The following is a 27,357-nucleotide window of genomic DNA, read 5'->3' on the forward strand; positions in this document are numbered from 1 at the left end:
GCCCCCCTCCCCACTGCAACCCGTGGATGATCTCATTATTTCCATGGCTTTAATTCCCATCAATATGGTGGTAACCTCTCCAAATAATTTCACAGCCCAGACCTCTCTTGAGACCTTCAGACTCTTCCAGCCAGGGCTTTATGTTTGTCAAGACTTGGATGTCCTACAAACCTCTCAAAGACTACATATGTGAAGCCAACTGTCATCTCTCTCTCCACGTCTTGCTCTACATCCGGTGTTTCTGACTTCAGTGAATGACATCATGAGCCAAGGCAGTAACATGTGTTTTTATTTTGACTGCCACAACTCCTTCCCCTCACCTTTTCCTATAACAAGTCAATAGTCAACCCTTGTAGAGCCTACCTCACCAACATTTTCAAAATCTCTGTCCACCTCTTTTAATCCCTGAGGCCACCATATTAGTTAGTCCATCACCATATGGTATCTAAATTATAACCGCAGCTGTATTAAACAACAAACATTTATTGACGACCTATTATACACCTAGAGCTTGAGGTGTAAAAATAGACAAAATTCCTGTTCCAAAGAGAATTTTGGTCTGGTAACTCCTCTCTGGTCCCCTGTCTCCTCTCTGGTCTAGTACTGCCCCACTTGAACCCATTCCTTCTACTGTAAGTAGAGTGATTTGCCTAAATCTGATCATACTCTTTCCCTGCTTAAAACCCTTCAATTAGTTCTCATGGAACCTCAAATTTCTTAGCATGAAATACAAGGAAGACCCTTTGTCACGTGCACCATTTCTCTTTCACTAGAATTATTTCTTGCTCTTATTCCAAATGCTATGTTACAGAATACAGAACCCCTTGTAACTTCCCTAATGTATTGTATGTTTCTCTTACCCGTAAGCACATTCCATTCTATATGTCTAAAGAAACAACTCCTAGCAGAATACAGATACACACTGGACTTTGGAAACCCCAATGTGTCCATGTTTATTCCAAGACATCTCACTACACTACAATTTCCTCCTGCCTCTCGTACCAGGACACCAGGCATCAGCCTACTAAGAGCGTAGAAGCAGGCAGCCTCTTACGTCTATGCCAGACAGAACATGCCCTCGGAGTTCTAGGTATCACGACTCCTAACTTCACAATTTATTATGCGATGTAAATTATTATCCTGTCTTTGGAGATCATATTTTAAAATGCACAGAGCTATGAAGAGCCATATAATACCTGGAGCAATACCTCTTCAAAGGAACAGGGACAATGCACTCTAGAACACTCTATAGATTGAATAATGATCCCTCCAAGGCAATACAGCACTTAATCTGAAATGAGAACACCACAATCCACATCTCCAACCTCCATGCTCCTGTTTCAGCCTGAAGCCCCACCTGTTTTTGAACTCATAACAGAGTCATGCCACAGACAGTCAGTGTTCATTTACACTCCATCCAGACTCTCTCCCTGCCACCCCTATTGAGCACAGGGGTGAAGAGGACCTCCCTGTCCACTCAGGAAGCTGGAAGTCTGCGCCTAGGGGTTTTTCTTTAATCGGTTTGACGCGTATTATACACATTTAGAGGAAATGAGCATCTTTGCTTTTTTTTTTAAGATTTTATTTATTTGAGAGAACTATTGAGAACGTGCGTGAGAGAGAACAAGGGCAGGGGGAGAGGCAGAGTGAGAGGGAGAAGCAGACTCCCTGCTGAGCAGGGAGCCCAATGTAGGGCTCCATCCCAGGACTCTGGGATCATGACCCGAGCTGAAGGCAGATGCTTAACCGACTGAACTACCCAGGTGCCCCTGCCTTGTTTTCATTTACCAAATGTTGTCTTTCTCCTGATCCATGATCCATGCTGTCCTAATCACAGCACTGGGTTGCATGCAAGATCTGGAAAGTGGTGGTGGAGGGTGTTGGCCAGGCTGAAGTTTGGATTGGAATAGGTGAGGATAAAATGAGGAGAAGAAGAAAATAACTCCTGCTCACCATACCTCAGGCCTTCTTTCTCATTCCACTAGTGTATCTTTTTCTTTTGGACATCAAATGATTTCCTTTGGCTTCGATTTTTAACTTATGTGAAATAATTGTTTGCAAAACCAGGCCATTTATCTTTACTACCCAATCCCTTCTCCAAGAAAACTGGGCATCTTGTGTCCCTGAGAAATTTACTACAATGGTGGGCATTACTACCAACAGATGACCTTGTATTATGGAGAGAAAACTGGGTATGATTACAGGAGATTTTGATCTAAGTAAAAATTAGCAAGCAACTCTGGGCAAATCATTTCAGGTGTGTGGATCTATGATCACAGACATCAGCAATTGTTGAGATGCTATTATTATTAACTGACTTTTGGGTCACTCCTTTAGATTGTTCTTTCATTAGCACAAATATTAAGCTTTATATTATTGGGGGTATCAACAATTCCCAAACTATGAGGATCCCTGTTTTTATAAATGAAAATGGCCTCTCACTTTAACCCAGTTTATAGAGTACCACGTCTGAACAAATCTTTGTGATATTAATATATTCTGAAACACATGCTATGAACCCTTTCCAAAACCTCATCGGGAAGTGACACCCAGAGATAGAAGGAATCTTTCTCCCTTCCCATCGTTCTGCTGATAGGGCCAAAGTGGGGAAGTCTCACTAAACCATACCATCTGGAGGGTCACGTGATGTTTTCTCAAGCTACATGGCAAACAGGGAGGGCGGCATGGGGATGTGGAAAACTTACACAACCCAGGGGCCCACCATTAGCTGCCATAATTAGCCGCACAATTACCCCAGTCACACCAAATTGTCACCAAGGGTGACAGAGATCCTAGAAGAGACCTACTGAGTTATTTTCAGTTTACTATAACAACCATGTCTGTGCAGACACGCTTGACCTCACCCTGAGATGGATATATGCTGACTTGCAACAGCATCTACTGCATTGGTTGATGTATTTACGCAATGGAAATGTGATCAGCGGCAACAATATGTCTTTCTCAGCACAGTTTCTTGTCAACGTTATCTAGCTAGCCCAATCTGTCAATAGATCCCTGAAGGACGGGCATTTAAGCTATTTGTTAACTGTGGCTAGTCTTTACTCCTTGGTATAAACCAATGTAGAAGTCAGAATAATACTACAGATTGAATTTTAGAAAACAATGATAGCAATTAAAAGTTGTTATTGTAATAATTTTAGGTGGCTCTAGTCAATTATTTGTTAAGTATGAATTCATTTCTAAAAGCATGCAAGACTTGGTTTCTTTGGAATATGTAACTCAATTCTTTTTTCATTATCTTCTATGATCTCTGACCTCCGGAACTCCAAAAAATACCTAATAGCTATTATAAGCCATTTTAGGGTATACAAAACTGAACAGGTGGTGTCCTTGTCTTCGAGGAGCTCATGGTATAATCAGTGGTTCTCAAAGCTGACCAACACCAAAATGACCTTGAGATCCAGGCCTACTGCAGAATCTCCAGAGAAGGGGCCTGAACACACATAGATAGTTAAGTCCTACCGGTAATTCTGATGCACAGAATCACTGTAACAGAGTTAAGCTTCGTTTTAAAAATGATTATAAAATAAAAATAATGAGAAACATAATAGAAATCTGTAATATTAGTGATAGAGAAAAACAAAACCCCAAGATATATGCTGCAAGATGGCCATATAACATCTGATACTTAGTGTACGTGTATCCACATCTATTGGAAAATCCAAATCATAATAATAAGCTCTATTACAATAAGGTTCTATTTAAAGTCAAATTAATTAATCTCAATAATGAAATCTCTCCATAAGAAATTAGGTTCTTGAAGAAAATTATTTACTTTTTTAATTTAGCAGCATGCCATGTTGTTGTTAATAATAATAATGATGAAAGCCACCATTTATTTCTCTCTCACTGTGTGCCAGGCTCTGAGCTGAACACCTTGCATAATTATCATGTTAATGCTCTACAGTAGCCTTTTTTTTTTTTTTTAAGATTTTATTTATTTATTTGACAGAGAGAGGGAACACAAGCAGGGGGAGTGGGAGAGGGAGAAGCAGGCTTCCTGCCAAGCAGGGAGCCCAATGCGGGGCTCAATCCCAGGACCTTGGCATCATGACCTGAGCTGAAGGCAGACGCTTAACAACTGAGCCACCCAGGCGCCCCTGCAGTAGCCTTTTGAGACAGGTGTATTTAGACTTCTGTTTTACAGAGGAGGATCTGAGGCTGAGAGTTTCAAGAACTTGCCTGAGATCATACATGGCAAGTGGCAATCAGGACAAGCTCAACTCTGTGTCCAAAGTAAATTCTCTGAGCTACTCAAATTATACAGGAAACGTAAACAAGATGCCTACTGGAATGAACAAGAGAATCTATCTCACTCCCTGGATGGAGAATGAATGGAGGAATAAAGAAGTGAATGGATAGACTGCTTTGCCACTCTCTGCTGGAAGCCACATCTGAGGGCTCTTGCTAATTCCTAGCTCTATAATTCACTGCAACTCTTTTTCTTAACCTACAACATAAAAAGTAACATAGTTAAAAGGGATATTTCATTTAATTGACTATTTTAATCTTGAACTAACTCTCACAATTGTAATATACAAACACTTGAATCACCAATGTTCCTCACGGATGAAAGTTTAGAACTGGAGATGGAGGTGTCTGCCTTTTGGGCAAGCCACCCAACAGAACCCCACGCTTATTTTGATGTTAGCATGTCAGTTAGTACACTAGCCAAAGGAGATAATCTGAAAATTGGATTGCCTTTTCCTTGATCCCTGAAGCATCGGAAATTTAAAATATTCTGGGTAGGAATCAATGGTACTCACTGGAAGCCGTTTTCACATGTTGGGAAAAGCTACTCTTCCGACAGGACTTTATGTTGTTTGTTATTTAAAATTCCTGAATTTGGAAGTAGATGGAAACATTTTCTTCTCTTTCATTTTGCACTTGTTGGTAAATATGGTACTTTCATATGACTGCTTTGGGTTCCTTGTGAAAAAAATCATACAATTTCAGAACTTAATCAGAAACAACTTAGAACGTGGAGTGATGTGTAGGGGCTTAAAAAAGAAACACAGACTCTGAAATCGGGCAGACATATGTTTGTATCCAGCTCTGCCATAGATGCTGTGTAAGGCTGTGTGAGTTGGTTTACTTTGCTAAGCCTTCTTTTTTCCTTTTTTCCACATATAAAATAGAAATGAAAATATCTGCATCATTCAACATTAGGAGGCCTAAAATGAGAACAGACATGTCTACTATAGTTATTCAAAAATATAACTTCTCGTTCCAATTACTTCATCTTACAGTTGAGAATGTTGAGGTCAGAAACTGACACCCTGAAAATCACACAAACTTGAACCTAGGTTTATGGATGGCACTCATTTTTTCTAATAATGCATTGATTTGAATAACAAAGGATTTAGGAGTTTATTTTTAAAGATAAATATTTCACTTCACTTTCCACAGCTTACCATTTTCCTAAGATACAGCAACTTCTGGTCAACCACAGCTACATATAGCTCATTATAACCCTGCACAGTTCAGGAGAAAGAAAGTATAATTCATTTGGTTTACAATCACTCTTTAATAATGAACTACCCGTAACAGGTCAGGTCTCCCAAGAGTTGGTGTTCATGAACATCGAATTGGGAATTTCTTCCTGTTTTAGTAATAATTCAAATGAAACTAAAGGTTAGTGTGTAGATACCATATGTATTAGATTTCCCCTACAAAATATTGCAATACGTATGCCCTTGGAAATTGTCACTGTTATCATAGAATTAGAGTGTTGATGCCAGAAGAGGGGAAAAAGGCTAGTCGATGTCTTTACTTTACAAGATCAGGAACCTGAAGGCAGATGAAATTGACTTCTTTCAGCTGACATAATTGGTTAGTAAGTGGCAGTGCTGGGTTCAGAAACCAGTAAACATCTGCTTCTGGTTTATCTTAGCACTTACCACACTATGTTGAAATAAACTGCTCATGAATATGTCTCCCCACTAGAAAGTAACCCCCTTGAGAACCAGGGACTGTATCTTAGTCATTCTGAAGTCAGGCACTTAGCACAGACTCAGTAAACGCTCTATAAAGATCTATGGTTTAATCGACATAATACAAATAATAATAAACATATTTAAAGACATTTTCAAGAATCAAGAATATTTTCTCTTATACTACTTTATTCTATGAGGTATGACTCTAAAGACGTGGGATGTTCTTTTTATAACACACACCCTAGAACTTACAAGCTGAAAGTGAGCCATCATTCAGAATTGTTACCTGTGGAGATGATTGTTCACTTAGCCCATCAATGGTAGGATGACTCAAAATCTTTTTATAACTCTTCTATTCAAATTACCTTCAGAGTATGTTCATGAGGCACAGAAGAAAAATCAACCTCATTATTGTACCACTTGGATTTTGACTCCAAACAGCATTCATCAGCTGTGCTCACCCACCTTATTTACTAAACTTGGCTCTGAGTTTAGGTGGTTTCAAAAACCAATTCACCCTGAAAAGATGAAGATTTACCCCCACTAAAACTGGTCTTAAAAGTGCTTCAGTATCCCTTGGATGGATCCGTAAATTCCCAAGGTGACTAATCTGAAGGCAGCAGACCCTGAAAATGTATAAATTTTGGCATATTCGTTTAGACCAAAAAAACCCCACAAGCCATATAACTAAATATTTTATGTTTCCCTAATCCCCGAGCAGTTGGTATCATTTGTTTAACAAGGAAAGGAATAGAGCTCCAGGAAAAATAACTTCACAGATCGTTTGTGCAATGGCTGCTCCAGGCCAGTGGTTTTCTACTAGAGGGAATTTTCACACACACACACACACACACACACACACACACACACACACACACACGGACACAGGGTGGGGGGTAGTATTTGGCAATATCTAGAGACATTCTGGACTGCTGTGACTGGGGGGCAAGGTGCTACTGGAGTCGCGTGGCGGAGGCTAGGGATGCTGCCGAGCATTGTACAGCGCACAGGACACTCCCTCCCCACGAAGAACTACCCTGTCTAAAATGCCAGTTCTGAGCTAAGAAATTCTGCCCTTGGCTGAGAATTCTGACTCCCGGGCTCTTTCGCAGCCTTCAGTAGTGGCAGTGTTACTAAGCTTGCCTGTGTCCTCGTGTCTCCATAGGTATGCACATGCCCTTTCTTTGGTGATGAAAGAGTAAATGTTTTCCGTGCTATTTGCCACTTGAAAATCTTTCTTTGCCTTCGGCGCCTTTACCAAAGGGTACTAAATTGTCACAGAGGTTGCCTGGAGATACATTTGGCATCTTAAACGTCTAATTGGCAGGAAAATTAAAGCAAACTAAAATGTGTGCACTCTTCTGGGAGATGTGCTATTCCCACCCTATGTTATTAGATCTCGCAGGCAGCTGGGGCAAGAACAGCTGGGACTTCCTGCACTACCGTTTTGCCAAGTTGCTATAAAATTGTCCCTTTTCATTGCAAAACTGAGAAGGAAGAGAGGAAAAAATAGTGCAAAGACCAACCATAGTTGTCAGAAGTTGCTTCTCAGCTGTCTTTCAGAAGTCAGTCCCAAAGGTGGCTCCCTTGTCAAGTTAATTCAAATAAGTGAAGGAATGTACTCCATTGATACGTACTTCTGATAACAAAGGAATATATCTTGGCGCATACAGTGGACAGGACAGAGTGTCAAGCCTAAAAGCATATTTTTCTACCTCAAATTTTTAAAATAAGATATGTAACACGTCATTACAAGCTTTCTCAGGGGACTTGCTGAATTTTGTGGTCAAAAGAAAATCCTTTCACATAGTGGTTTGTTTTTCCTTCTCTCAAAAACAGCCATCACTAACACCGATAAACACGCAAAGCGTTGAGTGTCTGTGCCTGGGTCTTTCAAACCGTCATGGAACTCTCACTTGTTGGCCTAGTCTGAACATTATTATCTGGAAATGTTCTCAAACCCGAGCAGAATTTTTTACCTTAGAAAAGATTCTTTTGCCATTGTCAATGGTCAATAATTGGAGAACCACAAAAGTAGATCACATTTGAGTAAAGAAAATAGATATACTTTTGATATTTGAGCACAACATTGCAACGTTTTGAGGAACGGAAAAGGGCGGGAAAGGTCAGTGTGTTATTGTCCTGAGATATCAGGTAAGTCACTTCTGTCATCTTTCCTTCTTTTGAGCTCCTATGGCATATGAAATCTACAAGTCAAAATGTTCGTACTCAGTTGCAAATTCTGTCACGTACCATTCTCTAATTCTGTCTCTTATATAAATCTCAAATTCTAAAAAGATTGCCTTGTAACCTAAGGATCAGGAGTCAATATTTTATAAGACACTACACCGTGCCTCTCCTATCTGCACTTCAAGTCCACAGCATGACCTTAACATGTTCTTGTTGGTGGAGTGACTGGCTGGATTCAAAGGATGGGTGGATTCTTGAGCTGGAACTCTGAGAAAGACTACTTTGGTCCACCATGAAAAATAGAAATTAAAATTCTCTAAACCCATAGCCTAAACACATCCTACTCACCAAGTGGGTTACACAATTTTCTTCCCCTCTCTATCCCACCATATCTAAGCTCTCTTTGAATTTTTTAGCAAGAGTCATAGACAGAGAAAAACCTCAAAATATCACAAATAAAATAAGCCATGCAACGTTGGGACAGGAAAAAAAATTTTTCACAACTAAATTGCCAAAGAAATACCTCAAGAACAACACTAAAGAAAATATAAGGTCTAGAGCAAGCTGAAAGAATGTAAATGCATGTTCCAGAACAATCTTGAAATTAGGTGAGAGAATACATTTGGTATTTGAGCATTTTCTCTACCCTCAACTGGAAGATAAGGACACATTGCATGTGAAACTCTTCTCATGGAGCAGGAATAAAGCAATGTACTCTCACAGGTGCTGAGAGAAAAGCAGATTTCTACTTACTTTCATTACTTCTTTCTTACCCTCTCAACACACACACACACACACACACACACACCCCACCTTTTCAATCTAAAGCTGGCTACCTAATGCTAGTTGGAGCAGAAAATGGTAGAACATTGAACAAGATTTTATTTGCACAGTCCATGTCACGGAGACATCAAAATGCTCCCACACGTGTTCATGGCATTAAGGAGTCTCTCAGTCACTATCAGATACAAGGGTCCTTGGCCATATCCCGTTTGGGGGCTGCTTAGCCGCGTGGGTAAAGTGTAAGCACACAGTGGCAATGAGGTGTGTGTGTACAAAGGTGTGAAATTCTTCAGCCTGAGGGTCAAACTTATTAAATAAACCTTCAACTGCTAACCAGTAAATGTAAAACCAAGATAGGAATAAAACTAAGTTTCCAGGCTATTTTTTAGCAATAGATTTATCATATCTCCCCCAAATCAGCATATGGTGTCTGTTAACAGACTGAACTTAGACTGAGTGATCTAACCAAGTTTCCCTACAATCGATTCGCTACAAGCTACTTCTTACAAGTATTTTACCTGGAGAAACAGGCTATCTAAATTCAACTCTTCAAAGATGAACCAAAAAGTCTGAAAAATGTACATTCATGAGTAACTCGTTATTGTGTTATTTATTCTCCTGACTGGTTCGTTTTTGAACCTTAGTTAAGTCACATTGGCAATAGCATTTTTGCTTAGTATTCACATAAGAGGCAGCTACAAGGTGAATTCGCTCAGGTTTTTTTTTGGCCAAATCTCCCATACATTTCCAAAGGGCAGCCTGTGCTTTTAGCATTCACTAATGAAATCACACATTGCAGTGTCACTGCCACATACCGCTCCTTCACGCAAGGATGTCACAGCTCCAGAAACAACTCGTAAGCTTCTTTTCTTTTAACAGCTGAGACCACAGGGAAATAAGTGATGAGGGGGCGGGAGGAAGGAATATTTTAAAGTAAAAATGCAAGCTATACTTGTGATTTCTGAAAAAAAAATTAATTATGACAAGCAAGTTTCTATCTATTCTTGTCTAATTATTTTCAGTACTTTAAAATAAGTTAATTAGTGAAGCTATAATCCCAGACATACAGATCAAGAGCCGGAAGATTTGTGCTCTATACCGCGAAGCCGCGTTTTAGTGCCTGCAGCCAATGAAGATAGTATTTTCTTCTGAAATGCCGAGGCCAGATAGTCTGAGAAAATGTCATATTTCCAGCTTTTTAAATTGTTATTATATTGAAAATATAATGGAAGAAACTATTTTATCAACTGAACGTGATAAATTAAAAGCTGCGACGTCATTGCCTAGAGTGGTGTTAGTTACTTTATGTAACAATTTCGGTTGGGTGGGGCGCGGGGAAAGCAGCTCCGCATCCTTTTGTCTTCTGACAGAGAGGATTTAGCTTATACACCTCACTTAGGTAGGTATTCATACTTGTCAGAGTCACCCTCGGTAATGCGTAGATCAGTCACCCAAAGCTGGGTCTACCAAGAACAGCCAACACAAATAAGCCTTCAGGGGCACCCATTCAAGCAAGGCCAAGACAAATATGCCTCCCCCTGCCAAAAAGGGCAAGAAAACAATTCATCTGTAAATGTGACAGTTGACTCTCACCTCCTGCTTCTTTGTGCCCTGAATGAGCTGTGGAATTCTGGGAAGTTGGAATGTTCACAGATATTAAGGGTTCAGCAATTCCCTTTTCAAAATGCCGTGTTCTCACATTTCTTTCTCACCCCCACCCCCTTTGAGAGCTACCACCTGGGATTCCAACCCTGGCCCAGAGAGCTAGGCAGAAATTCAAGACTCCAGGGGAAGAGTATTAAGCTGATTGTCAATAGGGCTCAATGTGAAGAGTTTGCATTTTCACTAGACAAGCCCTGGGCTAGGGTGTCACCAACTCTTCGATTGGCTTCGTTATCAAAATGGTCTGGGCTTCGGCACAGTTATAGCCTCCCTCGTTTGTTTCAGAAAAACAACAACAAAGGAAAAGCACAGGGAAAGCCCAATTCACACCAAAGGCTTTCAAAGCAAATGGAAACAAGTGATATTTCTTCCTTGCATTGTACTGGAAAGGGCAAAAAAAACTTAAAAGCAACCCCTGACATTAGGAAGCTGGCCTGACACTCACACCGAGGCCCCATTATTCTCCTGTCGGACGTGAACAATCTCCCAGAATAGGGGTCTCTGACAAGGTTACTTGAGATCCTGAGACAGGGAGATAAAAAAGGATATTTTGTAATTTTGTCTAAGCACAAAAACAAGGTCACCCACAAAGTAACCAAACACCTACCTCTCTAGACTGAAATAAACGAGCCTGCTACTCCTTTACGATTATAGTTTATCCTCCCTAGCCCTACAGAGAAGGGAGAGCGGGCTCCGAAGTCCTCATCTTTGTACCTGAGTAGGTGGCCCGTGCTGCCCACGTCCGGGCCTCCTCTCTCCTTGAATCAGACACCACTTACTGGCTCGTCTACTGACAATACATCTTAAGGTTCATTTCAAGTCCGAAACAAGCCTCCCTCTCCCCTCAGGCGCTGGCTGAGGTCCCCAAATGATTGTGCGACAACCTGACTGACTAAACACCCCTGCTGCTGGACCCTCCATCTTAATCTGCCTGCCATCAACCCATCTGCTCTCAGCTTTTTGTGAGTTCCAGCTACTCACTAGGCTAGCTCCTTTTCAGATGTTAAACTCAATCTGCCCAGCAATTCCCCATAAGAAAACTGATATCCAGAGAGATGAAAGTGGGTGAACCTCTATCCTATGCCATGCTTTTTAGAAAAGTATATATGTTTTCCCTCCCTCCTCCCTACACACACTTCCTCTCTCTCTCACACACATGCAGCTGGACACATACACCCTCCCTCTCTCTCTCTCTCTCTCTCTCTCACACACACACACACACCCTCACCAGGCACTGAATGGGCATCTGACTTCCCAACAGCTTGGTGTTCTCTCTGGTCTTTGACTCTCCTGACACAGACGATGAAAGGAGCCTGCCTGTATTCACCTGTACTTTAATCACACAACATCAGCAGATTGAAGAAGAGAAAGAGCTTTTATGTAAACTCTGGCTTTAAAAGTTCTTAGGTCAAAAGTTGTGAAAACAGAGAGAGTTATAGACAGCCCTCCCTCCTGACATACCCCAGCAGGAGCCAGGCTGAAGTCACTCTTGTATCACATGGCCTCGTTGTGGGAAGTTGTTACAGAATCTTCTTTTTTATCGTTTGAAATCAGGACTGGGGAGGCCATCGGGTTGCAAAGTGCTGTAATATTCATCGGTTTTGGTGGGAGACACTGAGTCTCAAAGTTACTAAGGATTCTGCAAAGGAATGTGCTTCTGAGCCCAGGGGAGTGGAGACTCCCTCCCCAAAGACTTGGCCATGCTCCTGCAGCACAATCATGCCAGGAGGGAGCTTTGTGACATGGGAGAGGCGATGCACGAGAGAGAACAGCAGGGGATCGGTTTTTGGAGATCAGTGATGGGCAGCTCTGCTTTAGTGGCAGAACCAATCTGGCGGGGTCTGTGGGTAGAGAAGTCATGGCTGAGATTTAAGGAAGAATTACCTGAACCTGCTGTTGGAAAGGGACTGATAAACCTTGGGGTTAACTCTTTCCAGGTTTCCTAAAACCAAGTTTATGTGTTGCTGGGGGTGGTTGAGGTGCAGCTTGTTACTCAAAGAAGGGCTCGCCTGGAGTCTGTTAGAACTGTAACGTTCTGGTAGAGCTGCTATCAACACTGGGGAGCACGTGCCCATATAGCAGCAGTGTCCACAACGGCCAAACTCTGGAGAGAGCCCCAAGTGTCCATTGACTGATGAATGGATAAAGATGGGGTATATATAAATACAATGGAATATGACTCAGTCATCAAAAAAAGAATGAGATCTTGCCATTTGCAACGATGTGGCTGGAGCTAGAATGTATTATGCTAAGTGAAATAAGTCAGTCAGAGAGAGACAAACACCATATGATTTCACTCATATGTGGAACTTAGGAAACAAAACAGATGAACATAGGGGAAGGGAAGGAAAATAAGATAAAAACAGAGAGGGAGGCAAACCATGAGACTCTTAACTACAGAGAACAAACTGAGGGTTGCGGGAGGGGAGGGGGGTGGGGGGGTGGGGACTAAGGAGGGCATTTGTGATGCTTATATGTAAGTGGTGAATCACTGAATTCTACTCCTGAATCGAATACTACATGATATGTTAACTAACTTGAATTTAAGTAAAATCTTGGGGGGAAAAAAAGAAATTTAAAACCCTGAGCCACAGAATCGTGAATCAGAATCTCTAGGGCAGTGCCCAGGAACCTGCATTTGAACAAACTCTCCATCGGCACAGACCCTTTGCCAAGCCTTGGGCTCAGAAAAGGCTTGCTTTCTGGAGCTTCCTTCTGATTTACAAGCCAAACTCCTCTTTCTAGTGGTTCAAAGGACCTAGATTTTGAATTGATCGTAGCACTGGTTCAAGTCTCAGCTGAACAAATTATTTAGCATTTCTCACCTTCAGTTTCTTAAATTGCAAATTGAGAAAAATACCTGTTGAACAAATGAGGCTTCCAATAACTACATGTTGAAGAAATTAAATCTTATGTTGAAAGCATCTTACAAACAAGGATTATCCTAATACTGATCTTCCACAGTCTCCTTGATATTCTTTCTCTGTAGGCATACGTAGCCCGAGGAGGCAGCTTTCCCTTTTACTGAACAGCCTAATCCATTATCAGCTGTTCCACGGGTGCACTGACCTATTGGGGACATGGCCCGGGGGGCAGAGCCAGGAAGCTTCTCCTCATGGAGACAGGAGCTCTCTCACATCAACCTGAGCTGCCTTTGAACCAGGCTGAATCTCCACCTTCGTGAGTTCCCTAAAACTCCTGAGAGGACTGGCGCTGCAGGTGAACAGCTTACCAGAGACCAGCCCACATCTGCTGGGTTCAGGCAGCGACCGGGTAAACTGGACAGCATAAGTGTTGTTTGAGATGTGGTTGTGAACTGGGATGTGTCCCCATTAGATAGAAATATTAGAGTTTATTGTGCTCATGAGGCAGAGAGAGCCCAGGAAAGGCCAGACCCGCACAAAATCCATGGCCCATCTCCAGGCCCAACCTCTGACTCCTCCAGGCAAGGTTCCAGGCTACCTTGTTATGTTGCACCTGGTGCCCACTGAAAGCCCCATGCTGATTCCTGCAGCCTGATGTTCTCTGGTCCTTTCCAGTCTTCCTGTCATCCTCTGTCCTCATCCCTCCCTAAGGTGTCTCGAGGACAGACTTCTGCCTATAAACTGAGAGACCTGGATTTAATCCCATTTTTGCCGCCAGTTACCTCTGTTACTTGAGCAATCACTTAGCATAACTCTGGCCTCAATTTCCTTGTCCGATGGAAACAGTCAAATGCGCAGTAAGCACAAGGCAAGGAGGATTAAGCCAAGTCACTTTAAGTTCCTTTCCTTTCTGTTATTTGGTGGTGCTGCTTCCATGAGCCCCCATGACAGCATTCTACCTGGGTTTGCTTTCTTGAGGAAAAGCCACACACTTCAGATCTGCTCTTCTCATAGCCTTGCCCATCCCAACTGTGGCATACTTGACCTTCCCAAACCCCTGGACCTAACTCTGTCTTCCAAGAAGACAGATAACATATTACATGTACCCACTACTAAGAAATGTGAATTTTACCTGGTTTGCAGGAGGAACCATAGAACTTGGAGTCAAACACACCCAAATAATAATCCTGGCTTTGCTAAACTAATATGGGAATTTTGAGCAAGGTACTAGACATTTCTGAGGCTCAGTTTTTCATCTCTAATGTATCTAATAGTACCTACCTTGTTGGATGAGGATAGAATGGGTACAACTCATGTAAAGCACGTAGCACCTTGCCTGGCATATGATGTGAGCTTAACAAATAGAGTTGCCTTCATTTTCCCAGCTGGGTCATATTGATGCTTATTAACGACCAACCAACAACAATTACATCCTGAAAATTCTACCTTATCCTCAAGGCAGTGACTGTGATGATGAGAGAAAATGGTCAGGGCAGTTAGCACAGTATTAAACAGATATGGAACACTTAAAATAGATGATCACCGCCACCATCATCAGCATCATCAGCATCATCAGCATCATCATCATCTAAATTGTTGGCCTGTATAAACGTTGTCTAAATTAATTCAGCATCAATTTACTTGCCAGGATGCATTGCTCCTTGAATATTCTGACAGGTGGTCTAACCGATTTTTTTTTTTTAACTAACAAAACCTATAATTTAATAAACCTCCACAAATTAGGGAAGGACTTGACTCAAGTTGCACACCTTCTTTTTAAGAATGTGTGAATTCCGTGGGGGTGAGGTGCAAAAGCTGGTGTTTGAAAAATAAATTAAAAATAGGTCTTTAAGAAATAAAAATCTGTGTCTTTCGGCATTGCTAAAATGTGGAAAATGCATCTGCAGTATTTGGACCCAGTGGCCAGATTGAAAGCTACACTACCTGAATCCAGGCTGACTAGTCTCCCTGAAAGCCACTCGCACCTTCAAACACTGTTTTCTAAATGCATGTGCTCACAGTTTTGTTAGCCCAAATATTAGGCTTAATAAAAAATTATAAAGAAACTAGTCAAATGCAGGATCTTAGAATTGTAGGATTTTAGAACTGGAAAGTATCTTGGAGATAGTCTAGTACAAACTCCAAATTTTGCAGATGAAAATACTTAAGGAACAGAGAGGTCTTAAAATCATCTAGTAACTTCTCCTTTGGTGGCAAAGGAGAGTCTCATTACATCTTTTGGTGTTAACATATGACTTTCTGAATGAGCAGTTTCGTGCACCATAGCAAGAGGAAAATGACAGAAAGTCATCTTCGTGGGCTTTATCACTTGATGAGAAAAGAGAAGCACTATGTCCTTCGGGAATCAAGTGTTCTTTCACTGACTCTTTCAGACTAAGTAAATTACCTTTGCAAGGCACCATCCAAGGATTGACAATGACCTTTTCCTATAACCCTCACCCAGAAGGCTGAAATATGTCAAATCAAATCAAAACAAAACCCGAGTTTCACTGGTATACCACGTGCAGAATACAGGCATGGCAATTTGTTTACAAGGAGGTCTTTCTAGTACTTCTGAGATAAACTCTGTTCATCCTGGCCAGGTTCAGATATATTTGCAAATCGTTTGCAAGTAATTTGTGTAATCCTAGAGAGAAGAAAAAATCGATTCTACCTATAGGGTCTTCATTTGAATTTATTAAATTTTTTCTTCCTACCATTTCCCCCACCCTCAATGTCTCTTCCTCTTCTCAGTGACGTAGCTCTACTATTCCAGAGAAGAAAGCCAGAGGCAAGTGAAAAGTTCTGAATTAGAGCAGATGCCTGAGGACAGTTTTTCAGAATGAGTTCCATGGGTTGTTAATAAGTGCTATCTGAAAAAAAATTAAGTGCTTGCATAACATTGCATTAGTTCAATTTAAATAAGATTCTTCACTAAAATGCTTGTTAGTGTCTTGTATATGCTAAAGATTGTGAATATTTTGAGAGAGTTGTGTAGATATATAATTTTCAACACTTTCTTATTTGATGTTTTCCCCACAAATCCTGCTTTACTAATCCGGTACTATAGCATAAGTAATCAAAGAGCAGTTCAACTTATAACTTGCAAAGACCTAGCTGCATGAAATGTCATAAGAGAGAAAAAGAAAGTCATCTATTCCTTGCGTAGATTTTTATTCTTGACTACCCAAAGGCTATTCCCTACACAGGTAAAGGTATGGCCTTGGCATACCTTTGGTATACCAAGGGATGGTTCTTGGCCAAATGCAAAGCAGGCATATTATATGGAAAATGTTTCCTAAATATAGAATTAGGCAACAGAAGGTAAAGCTGGGAGGGCTATGGGAAGTCTCCTTTCATGCCCAAGGTGTGAAATTTTAGAAAGGAAGCTTCCTTCATTAAAGATGTAGTGAGAATAAAGAATATTGGAGTTGGCTGAGTCTCAGACCCCTCCTGCCTCTTCCCCACTTCTAATGGGTCCTCAGGAATTCCTCAAAATCTGGGGCCTGTGTGGGGTGTGGCTGAGAACAACACATTCTTATGTGTATATGCTATAACTCCCTCATTTTTAAGGGTGTAAGAGAGGAGGTAAATTGTTATTTATCAAAACAATGAACTTCTGTAGAAGGTGGTGCTATTACACAGAAAGCCTTCTTGGTTTGGTGAATACTCTGATGGGACTAGCTGAGCCTCAGGACCAGAAGAGAGGTGAATAATTTGGCACAATAAGCTAGAATGGGGAATCTCCAAGACAATGTGGGGGTAGCGGAAGAAAAGAGATGAGAAAAAGACAAGAAGAAGGAAGTGGAAGAGAAGTTTCAGCCACAAGAATTGAGGATGGGGTTAAAATGATATAGATGCCATCGGGGTAAGATATCCCAGGCCAGAATGTTTATACTCACAGACAATTCTAAAATTCAATTTTAAATTATATGTATCACTATAATTATAAAACCTACCCTGTTGCCTCAAATCCTCAATAAAGTCTAAAAACCATTGTGGAAATTGGGCAAGAAGCAAGTTTCATGTCTCTCCAGTTCTACAGGGACATGGACAAGCCACATGGGACAATCAAATCCATCACCTTATGGAAAACGATGTAATCCAGAAGCAGTGCGGGCTCATACCATAAGAAGGTAAGAAATATAGACATGAGCAGAAATCCTAGCGAAGGCTTTATACTTGCATAGAGTGTACAATGAAGAGCTAGGGATTGCATTTAAAATTTTGAAGAACAGGAAGCTGTTCTGAATTCAGCTAATATCTGAATAACAGATGGAAGTTATGATTCTGTATGGAGGAACCCTTCAATTCCAATGGCTTGTGGTTTTTACTGCCAAAAAATGCCAATAACTGCCACTTGAGTTGGCTTATATTCTTAATGATCAATTGGCCACATCTACTGGATGCGTAACCCTGACTGAAGCCTCCCTGCCTCCTCCCTAAGTCCCTGTGTCTTTGTTCCCTGATTCTGTAAATGTCTGCATCACTCGTTCTACTTCTCAAGAAGAAACGTTTATCCCAAACTCCTTTCTCCCATCATACCTCATAGCTAAATGTCATCAAATGATCTTAATTTTTGCTGCGGCATACCATCCCCTCTGTATTTCCTCCCTTCCTAGGTTAGTTGGCATTACCATGCCCAAACAGTTCCAAGCACCTCTTCCCTGTCCACTCTCTCTAATCCTCTGCCTCCAAGCTACACCAATGATCTAAATGCAGATCTGGTCAAGTCCTGCCATTCCCTACTGTACGTGCTGTGCTATGAGGGCATCCAGACCATCTCATCTTCTAATCTTTTCCCCTCATAGCCTTGTCTTTCCCTACAAACACCTTGAGCAAAACATGTATGGTATATCTCTTTACCATAATTCAAAATATTAATTAAAGATAAGAGTCTGATAAGAATTATATTTTCTCTTCAGACCATATCTGCATTATTTAATACTTTTTTTTAAAGATTTTATTTATTTATTTGAGAGAGAGAGAGAGCGAGCACAAGTGGGGGAGCGGCAGGCAGGGGGAGAAGCAGGCTCCCTGCTGAGCAAGGAGCCCGATGCGGGACTTGATCCAGGGACCCTGGAACCATGACCTGAGCCAAAGGCAGATGCTTAATGGAGTGAGCCACCCAGGCATCCCTGCATTATTTAATACTTTAACTCAAAAGAATAAATAATATGTACAATTCTGCACGTTGTATTACACTCATGGGAAAGAGCTAGAGATCTTTGGTGATTGCTCAAATTATATACTTCACAAGTAATCACCACTCCAACATGTATGACTGGGCTTGACAAATGGAATACCCACACTCTGGAGGGTGATCCTTGCTTACGATGTAGTGTAAGGAACAGAATATAGAGTGAGAAGAATGGAATCCGGATCTTTGTTTCCTCATTCATTGTCCAACTGGCCTTAAGCAAAACATTTCACTTCTCTGAACCTCAATTTTTATCTGTAAGACAGTATCTACTTCCCAGGGTTGTTGTGCAGATCAAATGGAATCAGGTACATAAAAAGAGTCTGTGAGCAGGAGAGAAAAGGCTTTGTAATCTACAAAGTGCTAAGCAAATGTGAAAAGGAGTGCTATGAAAAGATAACTGGACATGGAGTCAAAATACATGGTGCTATGTGTTGATCTGTGTCCTAGAAAAAAATATGTTGAAGTCTTAATCCCGTGTACCCATCACCGTGGCCCATTTGGAAGCAGGGTGTTTACAGACATAATTAAGATGATATCATTAGGGTGGGCCCTAATGCAATATGACTGGCCTTATAAGAAGAGAAAACAAAGACACATGGGGAGAACACCACGTGAAGATGGAGGCAGAGACTGGAATGATGAATCTACATGCCAAGGAATGCCAAGGATTATCAACCATCGCCAGAGTTAGGGGGGAGACATAGAAAAGATTCTCCCTCAAAGCCACCAGAAGGAGTTGACCTTGCTGACACCTTGATTTCAGACTTCTAGCCTCTGGAACTGGAAGACAGTAAGTTTCTTTTGTTTCAAGCCACCCAGTTGGTGGTGTGTTGTGTGGCAGCCCTAGGAAACTAATACACATGAGTATGCATTTTAGCTCTGTCTGCTACTGGCTATATGGACGTATGTTCAATTCCTTAAGCTTTGTATCTGATACCTTAAGGACACTTACCTTTCTGTGATAGTTTCTCTGAGGCCGCTGGCCACTCCTTTGACCACAGTGCTAGCTTTGGGGGTCAGCACCACCTGAGATATGAAAAACGAGCCCTTCTTTCTTCTCTCAGTGATGGACGCCTGAAGAAACTGGATCAGTTTTTCTGGGTCTGTGGTGTTGGCCCAGGGTGCTGGCATCATCTGGCCAGGCCAGAGAAAGGGCACCTCCAGAGCCACTGGGCTGTGGTAGAAGACCAGCACTTGATAGTCTTTCTCCCACAGGTACTTTAGACTAACTTCCTGGGCAAAAATCGCTGGGCACATCTTGTTTCCATAGATGTCTTTCAGCATTTGGACCAGTTTTTCATGGTGATATTTCTGCATCCCATAAAAATGGTTGAAGTCCAAGAATACTACCTCCTTATGGTGGTCTGTGAGGAATGCATTGATCTCCTCAAGGCCTTCGTTGACTTTGGCACTGAACAAACCATGAGCAAAGTAGAGTTCATTGTCGGGGTCTCTGGGCTTGGTGGAAATTCGAAGATCAAAATAACGGATCCCGGCGCCTAGCTGACCAGTGAAGTTCATTGTCTGAGTGGCTAACCATTTCCGCATCAGCTTTTTGGCTACAGTTCCAAATACAGAGACAAAATTCTGGACGGTTTCTGGTTGTTCAGGCCCTACTGGTGAGGCTTCATCAATGTAGAAGCTGAAGGAATCATGAGACCCTAGAAAAATAACAAGGCATAACGTGGTTATGGTTCAGTCCTTTGTTCTTCCCAACTTCTTTCCCTCTTGCAGTGTCCATATCTCTCCCTCGAATGAATGAAAGGAAATAATAAGCAATATTTACTTAGTTCAGTCTCAGGTCTTAGGAGGGTCCTAAGTTGAAGTACACATAGCATTTCAACAGATCAAACTGATTACAAAAGGGTGTAAAAATCCCTTCTGATCAATATTATAAATAAAACTGATCACCTTCTACTTCTGTAAACTAAGAATTTAATGTGCTAGATAGGATTGGCTTTCCATATAAGTGGCATAAGTGACCATTCATAAAATGTAATTTATGAGGCTTCACTGGTTCCCAAATACTTTGTCTACTATCTTGCCCTTTCCCTTCACTTTGAGTTGATTTTAATGGTAGAGAGCTTGTTTCAATGAATAAAGGAGGCTTTTTCATGGGCAGATGATCAGCATGCGAATTGGTACCTCATAACACTTTGGAAAGCAGAAGAGGGCCCTCTAGAGAAAGGGAGAAATAAGCAAGAGGACAGTACAATGTTGATGTATTTAACAGCACTCTTGACGCTGCATTTGAGCAATGATGAACTTAGATGAGGCCAAGTACTTTTCATATATAGAATAAACAATTTTTCTTTTAAGTTAACAAAACTAAAAGCATTAAAAAATTAACTGGCAGAGTATTTTCTTCACAAATATTTTCTCTCAACATTGAAAGCTCTCTTTGGAGTTGGCTTCCAAATTTGGAAGAATTTCTTCCAAGGAAGAACAAGGTCAACCCATTTAATTATGATGATTATTATTTTTTTGTCTGTTACAAAGACCAGAACTCCAGAAATGTAGCAATGAACACGTGCACAATTTGCCGGTAAGTATAGAGGGCCATTTAGAGTATTATTTGGACCTAATGAAGAGAAATTATTTTAAATTCTAATTTTGTTTTTTAAAGCCTCTTTTAATTCTTGGGCACAGCCTACTGAACAGGTCAAATGAAATGAATGTATCCTGAACTTTTCACATGCTAGAAAGGGCAGATGTCATCATTCCCCATCTGTTACTCAGGCTTCCTCAGACTGTGTTGCCTTACTCCTGATTTAGTTCTCTTGAAACAAAAAAAATACACGCCTTGTTCTAGTTCCTACATTCCTCCCAGCCAACACACACACACACACACACACACACACACACACACACACACACTCCCCTTTATGTTTATCATCTATCACCTCAGGCCCTTTGCCTGATAAGCTATTGGAAGCAATTTTTTTTCAGTGATGCAATATTTATCTTTGTCTATATTCCATATCTACATCAATCTATATCTCTCTATATACATCTATCTATCCATGTCGAGCATTAAACAGCTGAGACGAATCACAAGAGTATGAACTGCAGACACGTCTGTAAGTTGTTAGAGAAAATATTTTGAAAAATACTTTAATACCTTAAAAATGATAACCTTTAAGATCTGGAACAGCTAACGCTTCAGAATTATTAGATTTTTTTAAACAATGAAATGTAACCCCCAAATAGAGAAATGTCATGTTTAATTTAATCTGGGACTGTCTGATCTATTTATCTTGAGTACATGGTATGGGAAGAAAATGTCAGCACTTTCTGAATAAGCAGAACTGGCAGTTTGGAGCTGGCGCTGGCAAATTTTAACAGGCATTTAAATTGCTGCATATTGATTTATTAGTTGCCGTTCAGCCAATTGCTAATATAAATGAAAAAGCTAAACAAACGCTACTGTGGATCAATATACACAGAGAATACATTTAAAGAAAGAAAGAAAAAGGTGAGTTTAGGAAGAGCTATCATCGAATGTTCTAGGATTAAAATAGGTACAAATGAGTAAATAAACCTTCAAGAGAAGGGTTAATTTATAAAATTTAAACATTTTTAAAAGTTAATTTTCAAGCATGTGAAAAAAAAAAGGTGGATGAAAATGACTGGTTACCTCTAGAATGTAGCAGAAGACATAATTGGAAGCAAGCAGAAAGTGAATTTAATATGACTAGATTTCTTTTTCCAGAAATGAGTGCTTCTTTGCTTTCAATACGACTGTAGTTTCACTATTCTGTCATGTGGCTATCTGGCAAATTAAAAAAAAAAAAGCCTAGGAAATTCACCAATTCTGAAAATCCTACAAAAGAACATTAGTCTCTAGATTAAATTATTTGTTGACATTTCAGGAAAATATAAGATCAAAATAAGGTAATGTTAAACTAAAAATGAAAAACAGCTGTCGGAAGAAACCATCGGTACCCCCATGACTATTTGTTCTAAGCTCGATGACGTCAGGTACGCGCACAGCGTTTCGTGCAGAATGATGCGCCGGGTGCAAATACTTGGAGAGGAGAATTAAATCATTGATCAATACAAAACACTATCTTTGCATCTAGGGAGAAAATATATAATCTAACGTTGGCCAAAAAAGGAATCGCTTCATGGCTTTTGATTTCATTTGGAATAGTACTTCCTCCCCAATTTCAACATTTTCACTAAACCATTAAGTTTTCTATTTGTTTGAATATAAAACAAAAATACAACAGTATTTTATGACCTGTTCGTAACAGAGGAAAAGTCTGGCCCCACCCTGGTTCTTTAAAATCAGAGAGCCCTGCCCACAAGAGTGCTAGGCATTATTTCTTTGCTCTTGGCTACATCCATAATCTTTCTGCCTTATCTGGTCTAATATTTTGCTTCTACACGGGCTCAGTATTCCTGGGCTCCGCACCTCTTATCTTTCTCTTGTCTATAGCTCCAAACTCCAATTTGGACTTGATGCTTAATGTTGCTCCCTGATTCTAAACTTAGCCTCTCATTTTGGGTTTGATTTGCCTTCTCTACTCAGAGAAGAGCTGGCCACTCCCATCAGGAACCCACAACAATCAAGTTCATTTACTCTGGCTCTGAATAAGTGAATGGAGTGGTAGAGGTCATTTTCTTTTTCCTTTCTTTGAAACAAGCACTTTTATCAGTTTCTCCTCAGTCTGCTCAATCATTCCTTCACTCAGGCAGTAGGCATGGTTCTAAAATAGACCCCAACAATCCCTGCCCTCTGGCATTCACTACCCCTCCCCCTAGCCCCCAAGTATGGGCCCAATCTAGTGACTTGTTTCTAATGAATTAAATAACACAAACAGGATGGGATACCACTTCTGAGATTAGGTTACAAAGATTACGACTTCCATCTTGCTACTCTCGCCCATGCTGACTTTGATGCAGAACAATGCTATGTTGGAGAGGCCCACGTGACAAAGAACTGGGAATGGCCTCCAGCCAACAGCAAGCTAGGAAATGAGGCCTTCAATCTAACAGCCCTCATGGATCTGAATCCTGTCAATAGTCACTGGGTAAGCTGGAAAGCACATTCTCCCCCAGAAAGATCTTGATCTGTAGCCTTGTGAGAGACCCTAAAGCAGAGAATCCAGTTAAGTGTTGCCTGGATTCCTGACCCATAGAAACTATGTGGTATTTTAAGTGATTGAGTTTTGTGATAATTTGTTACACAGCAACAGTTAACTAATACAGGCTATAACAACTCTTTTGTGTTAACAAAGGGGTTTGAGGTTTACAGACCCAACTGCCTAATATAAGAACTTAGAATTTTACTACCTATGTGGTGAGCATAGCATAACATATAGAGTTAAATCACTATATTATACACCCGAAACTAATGTAACATTTTGAGTATAGTGGACACACAACTGAAATTTGTGAAATTTTAATGAAGAGAAATTAATTAAAAATGTTCATGTGCAGGGGCACCTGGGTAGTTCAGTCGGTTAAGCGCCTGACTCTTGATTTGGGTTCAGGTCATGATTTCAGAGTCAAGAGATCAAGCCCCGAGTCAGGCTCCATGCTGGACATGGACCCTGCTTGGGATTCTCTCTCTCCCTCTCCCTCTGCCCCTTGCTGACCCCCACCCCCCACTCATGTTCTCTCTCTTTAAAAAAAAAAAAAAAGTTCATGTGCATCTTTCTGTACTTGAAAACAATGCATCAGGTAAGAGAATGAAAGAAACAAAGTTGGTTTAAAAGGTCTTCTTGAATGTACAAATGGAGTTATTCCATTCTGCATACTGTCATGGACGATCTTTGATGTCATCTGGTCCAACTGACTAGCATGCAACATCCATTTTATTAACTCAAAAATGTAAGGAATATGTGTGATAATCTCATTTTATGGTCTCCGGTAGTAGAAGACTTAGATTCTCATCCTATTGGGTGATGCAGTAGGAAAAATTCTAAGATGGCCACAAAACATCCACACCCTGAGTACAGATGCCCTGTATAATTCCCCTCCCCTTGAGTGTGGTGAATATGATGGGGTATCATCTAGTATACAGAAGGGAAATTTTTTTCCCCAGGTGTAATGAAGGTTTCCAATCAGTTGGCTTTGAGTTAACCAAAGAGGGATTATCCTATCCTGGGTGGGCCTGACCTAAGCAGGTCAGCCCATAAAACAGAGACAACAAGCAGCAACAGATGTTCTGTCAATTTTAAAAAAGCAAAATGCAATGTTATAGAGAGGGTCGTATGGTAGTTGATGGGATTAATACCAAAGTGGTATGAAAACTACTTTAAGTTGAAAACATCTGAACAATCAGCAGCCACAAAAAGAAATATTTATCTAAATTTAAGCAGAGCTTCTGAAAATACAGCTGCCACTGACCTATCTCCCAAGGAGTTTCTTGATTGGGAAAAGACGGACTCTTTCTTAGCACTAGGAGGTGAAAATTCAGCTGCTCATTGTATCACCTTCCATACTCTCCCATTGAAAACCCATCTGCCTCCCTTCGGCTAAGTTTAACAACAAGCCTTTTCTTCCTGGTTGTTCAGTGAGTTACTCATCTGTGAGTGATTCCGCCTGTACACTGCGCACACATGGACAAACCTTGTCTTTTCTCCTGTTATCTATCATCAATTAACTTTCAGACTGTCAGTCACAGGACCCAAACTGGGAGAGGAAACGTTTTCCTCCCAACCCTTGGAATAGCGGGCAGCCTCGTGGAGCTTGAGGACCACAACTCAAGGAACTAGATTCTGCCAACAAGCAGCAAGCTTGCAAGGGGAGCTTCAGCCTCAGGTGATGAGATCACAGCGTGGCCAACACTTCGATTTCAGTCTGGTGCGGTCTGGCCTTCAGATGAAAGTAAGCTGGGTGGGTGCACTGACAGCAGCCCTGAGTGGGTGTTGGGAGACAAGCCTCAAATTCAAGCTCAGTCGCTAACTCACAATTTAACATCAGATTGTTAATCATTCTGGCTTTGGACTTTCCAATTTGCCAAATTAAAATACTCTCCGTACCTACTTCACGGGATTCTTACAAAGAATAAATGAAACCATGTTCAAAAAAGTTCCATAAAAGGACTATAAACCTTGAATTACGGTTATTTTCTTAGGGTCGTATACCTAGTCACGAAACATCGATTCACTTGTGACCAAGAAAACATTACCTAGATTAATATACATTGGGATGGTTGTGCAAGCTCGCACGGGAGGGAGGACAAGAAGGGAAATGATTTAAATTGTAGGATTTAGGTTTGTAAATATTTCTTGAAAACAAGATTCTTATCTACCATTTGTCTAAGGTTTTAGCAGATATGGAACAATAAAATTTACCCCATTCCTTGTTGCTTTGAACAGCCACTAAATATTTACATTCTGCTATGTACTTATACTAAATACTAACCCTCTTGCATTCAGTATCTTCCCAGTTTTATCTATAAAAGTTCTCTGGGATGAACTTCTGGTTGGTCTCTTGATTTGGCCACAGTTCCATTTCAAATTCTACAAAATTATCGGTTTAATAAACATGAAAGAGAATGTATCAAGTAAATTTCATCTGTGAACCTTCAGAACAAAAGGCCTTCAGAACAGGAGGCTAGGGTTGGACATGGCCATGCGTGTGCAATTCCAATATCTCTATCCTGACCTTAGAACTCAGGCTCCCACTCCATCACAGTAGGAACTGCTCCCCTCCTTGCTCTGCAGAGCACTGAGCTTGCTTGCAAGTTTATCTATGGCATGCCACGCTTCCCTCTCCCTGCCTGTTTTATTCCTGTCGGTTGGCACTGTGCTGAGGTTTTCAAGACTCCTGCCGTCTGGTAGCAGGTTTCTTGCATATTTGATACTTTGATACCTTTTATGCTAATAAGGCCAACACCCCAGGACTGGGGAAGCATATGTACCCTCCACCTGTGAACCAAGAGAAAACTGCTGGGTAAGGAACTGAAAGGGTAGATTTAGTTTTTGAGGCCCTTTTCTGGGGTGGAAATAGGCAGGTGGCACAATCTCTACTTTCCATGGGAAGAGATGCAGCTCTGGAGTGAAGTCTACCCTCTTGTCTTCCCCTCGTGAGACTCTTTTTTTTTTAAGATTTTATTTATTTATTTGAGAGAGAGAGGGGTAGAGGGAGAGGGAAAAGTGAGCAGAGAGCCCAATGCAGGGCTTGATCCCAGGACCCTGGGATCAGGCAGGTGCTTAATCGACTGAGCCACCCAGGTGCTCAGAATTTTTGAATTTAGGAAATTCTTAATCCTAGTCTTCTTTTATGACCCATGTGTATTCCATTCTCTGTGGCGAAGGATTTTTTCACTCATGGTGGCCTTCCTTTCTCCTGAATGCATAGTCCTTTTGGCCTGCAGTCCCCCCTCATCAGCTAGGAACTGTTATTAGATGTTGTTACTAACACTCATCGTGTTCATTAAATATTTTCTCTTTGTATCTGGCTCTCCACCTGCAAACCCTCCTCTCTACACACACATATACGCACACACTATAAGCAGATTTTAAGCTTCCTAAAAAGAAGAAAAAAACACCCTAGGCCTTGTAATTCTGCATCCACTACTGCACCCGGTTTTACGAATATAAAACTATTTGAAGTCAATGGGTCAAAATCATTCATACAGGATATGCTGCAAAAGTGAAATAACTACTGCTAATAACCATTTTTACAGATTAGGCCATTTTTCTTTACCATTTCCCCTCAAATATCTCAGGAGATCGGTCTA

General features: G+C 40.9%; 1 protein-coding gene across 1 annotated transcript in view; it reads right to left on the bottom strand.

Annotated features, from left to right (window-relative positions):
* The window catches only part of PLCXD3 (phosphatidylinositol specific phospholipase C X domain containing 3), a 168,724-nt gene that overhangs the window by 38,869 nt on the left and 102,498 nt on the right, over nucleotides 1-27,357 (bottom strand). Inside the window, exon 2 of the mRNA XM_026506887.4 lies at nucleotides 19,612-20,320. Coding sequence (XP_026362672.1) covers nucleotides 19,612-20,320 — 709 coding nt within the window. The remainder of the gene's footprint in view (nucleotides 1-19,611; nucleotides 20,321-27,357) is intronic.

This window comes from Ursus arctos, unplaced genomic scaffold (genome assembly GCF_023065955.2).
Source record: "Ursus arctos isolate Adak ecotype North America unplaced genomic scaffold, UrsArc2.0 scaffold_15, whole genome shotgun sequence".
In the NCBI taxonomy this organism is placed as follows: Eukaryota; Metazoa; Chordata; class Mammalia; order Carnivora; family Ursidae; genus Ursus; species Ursus arctos.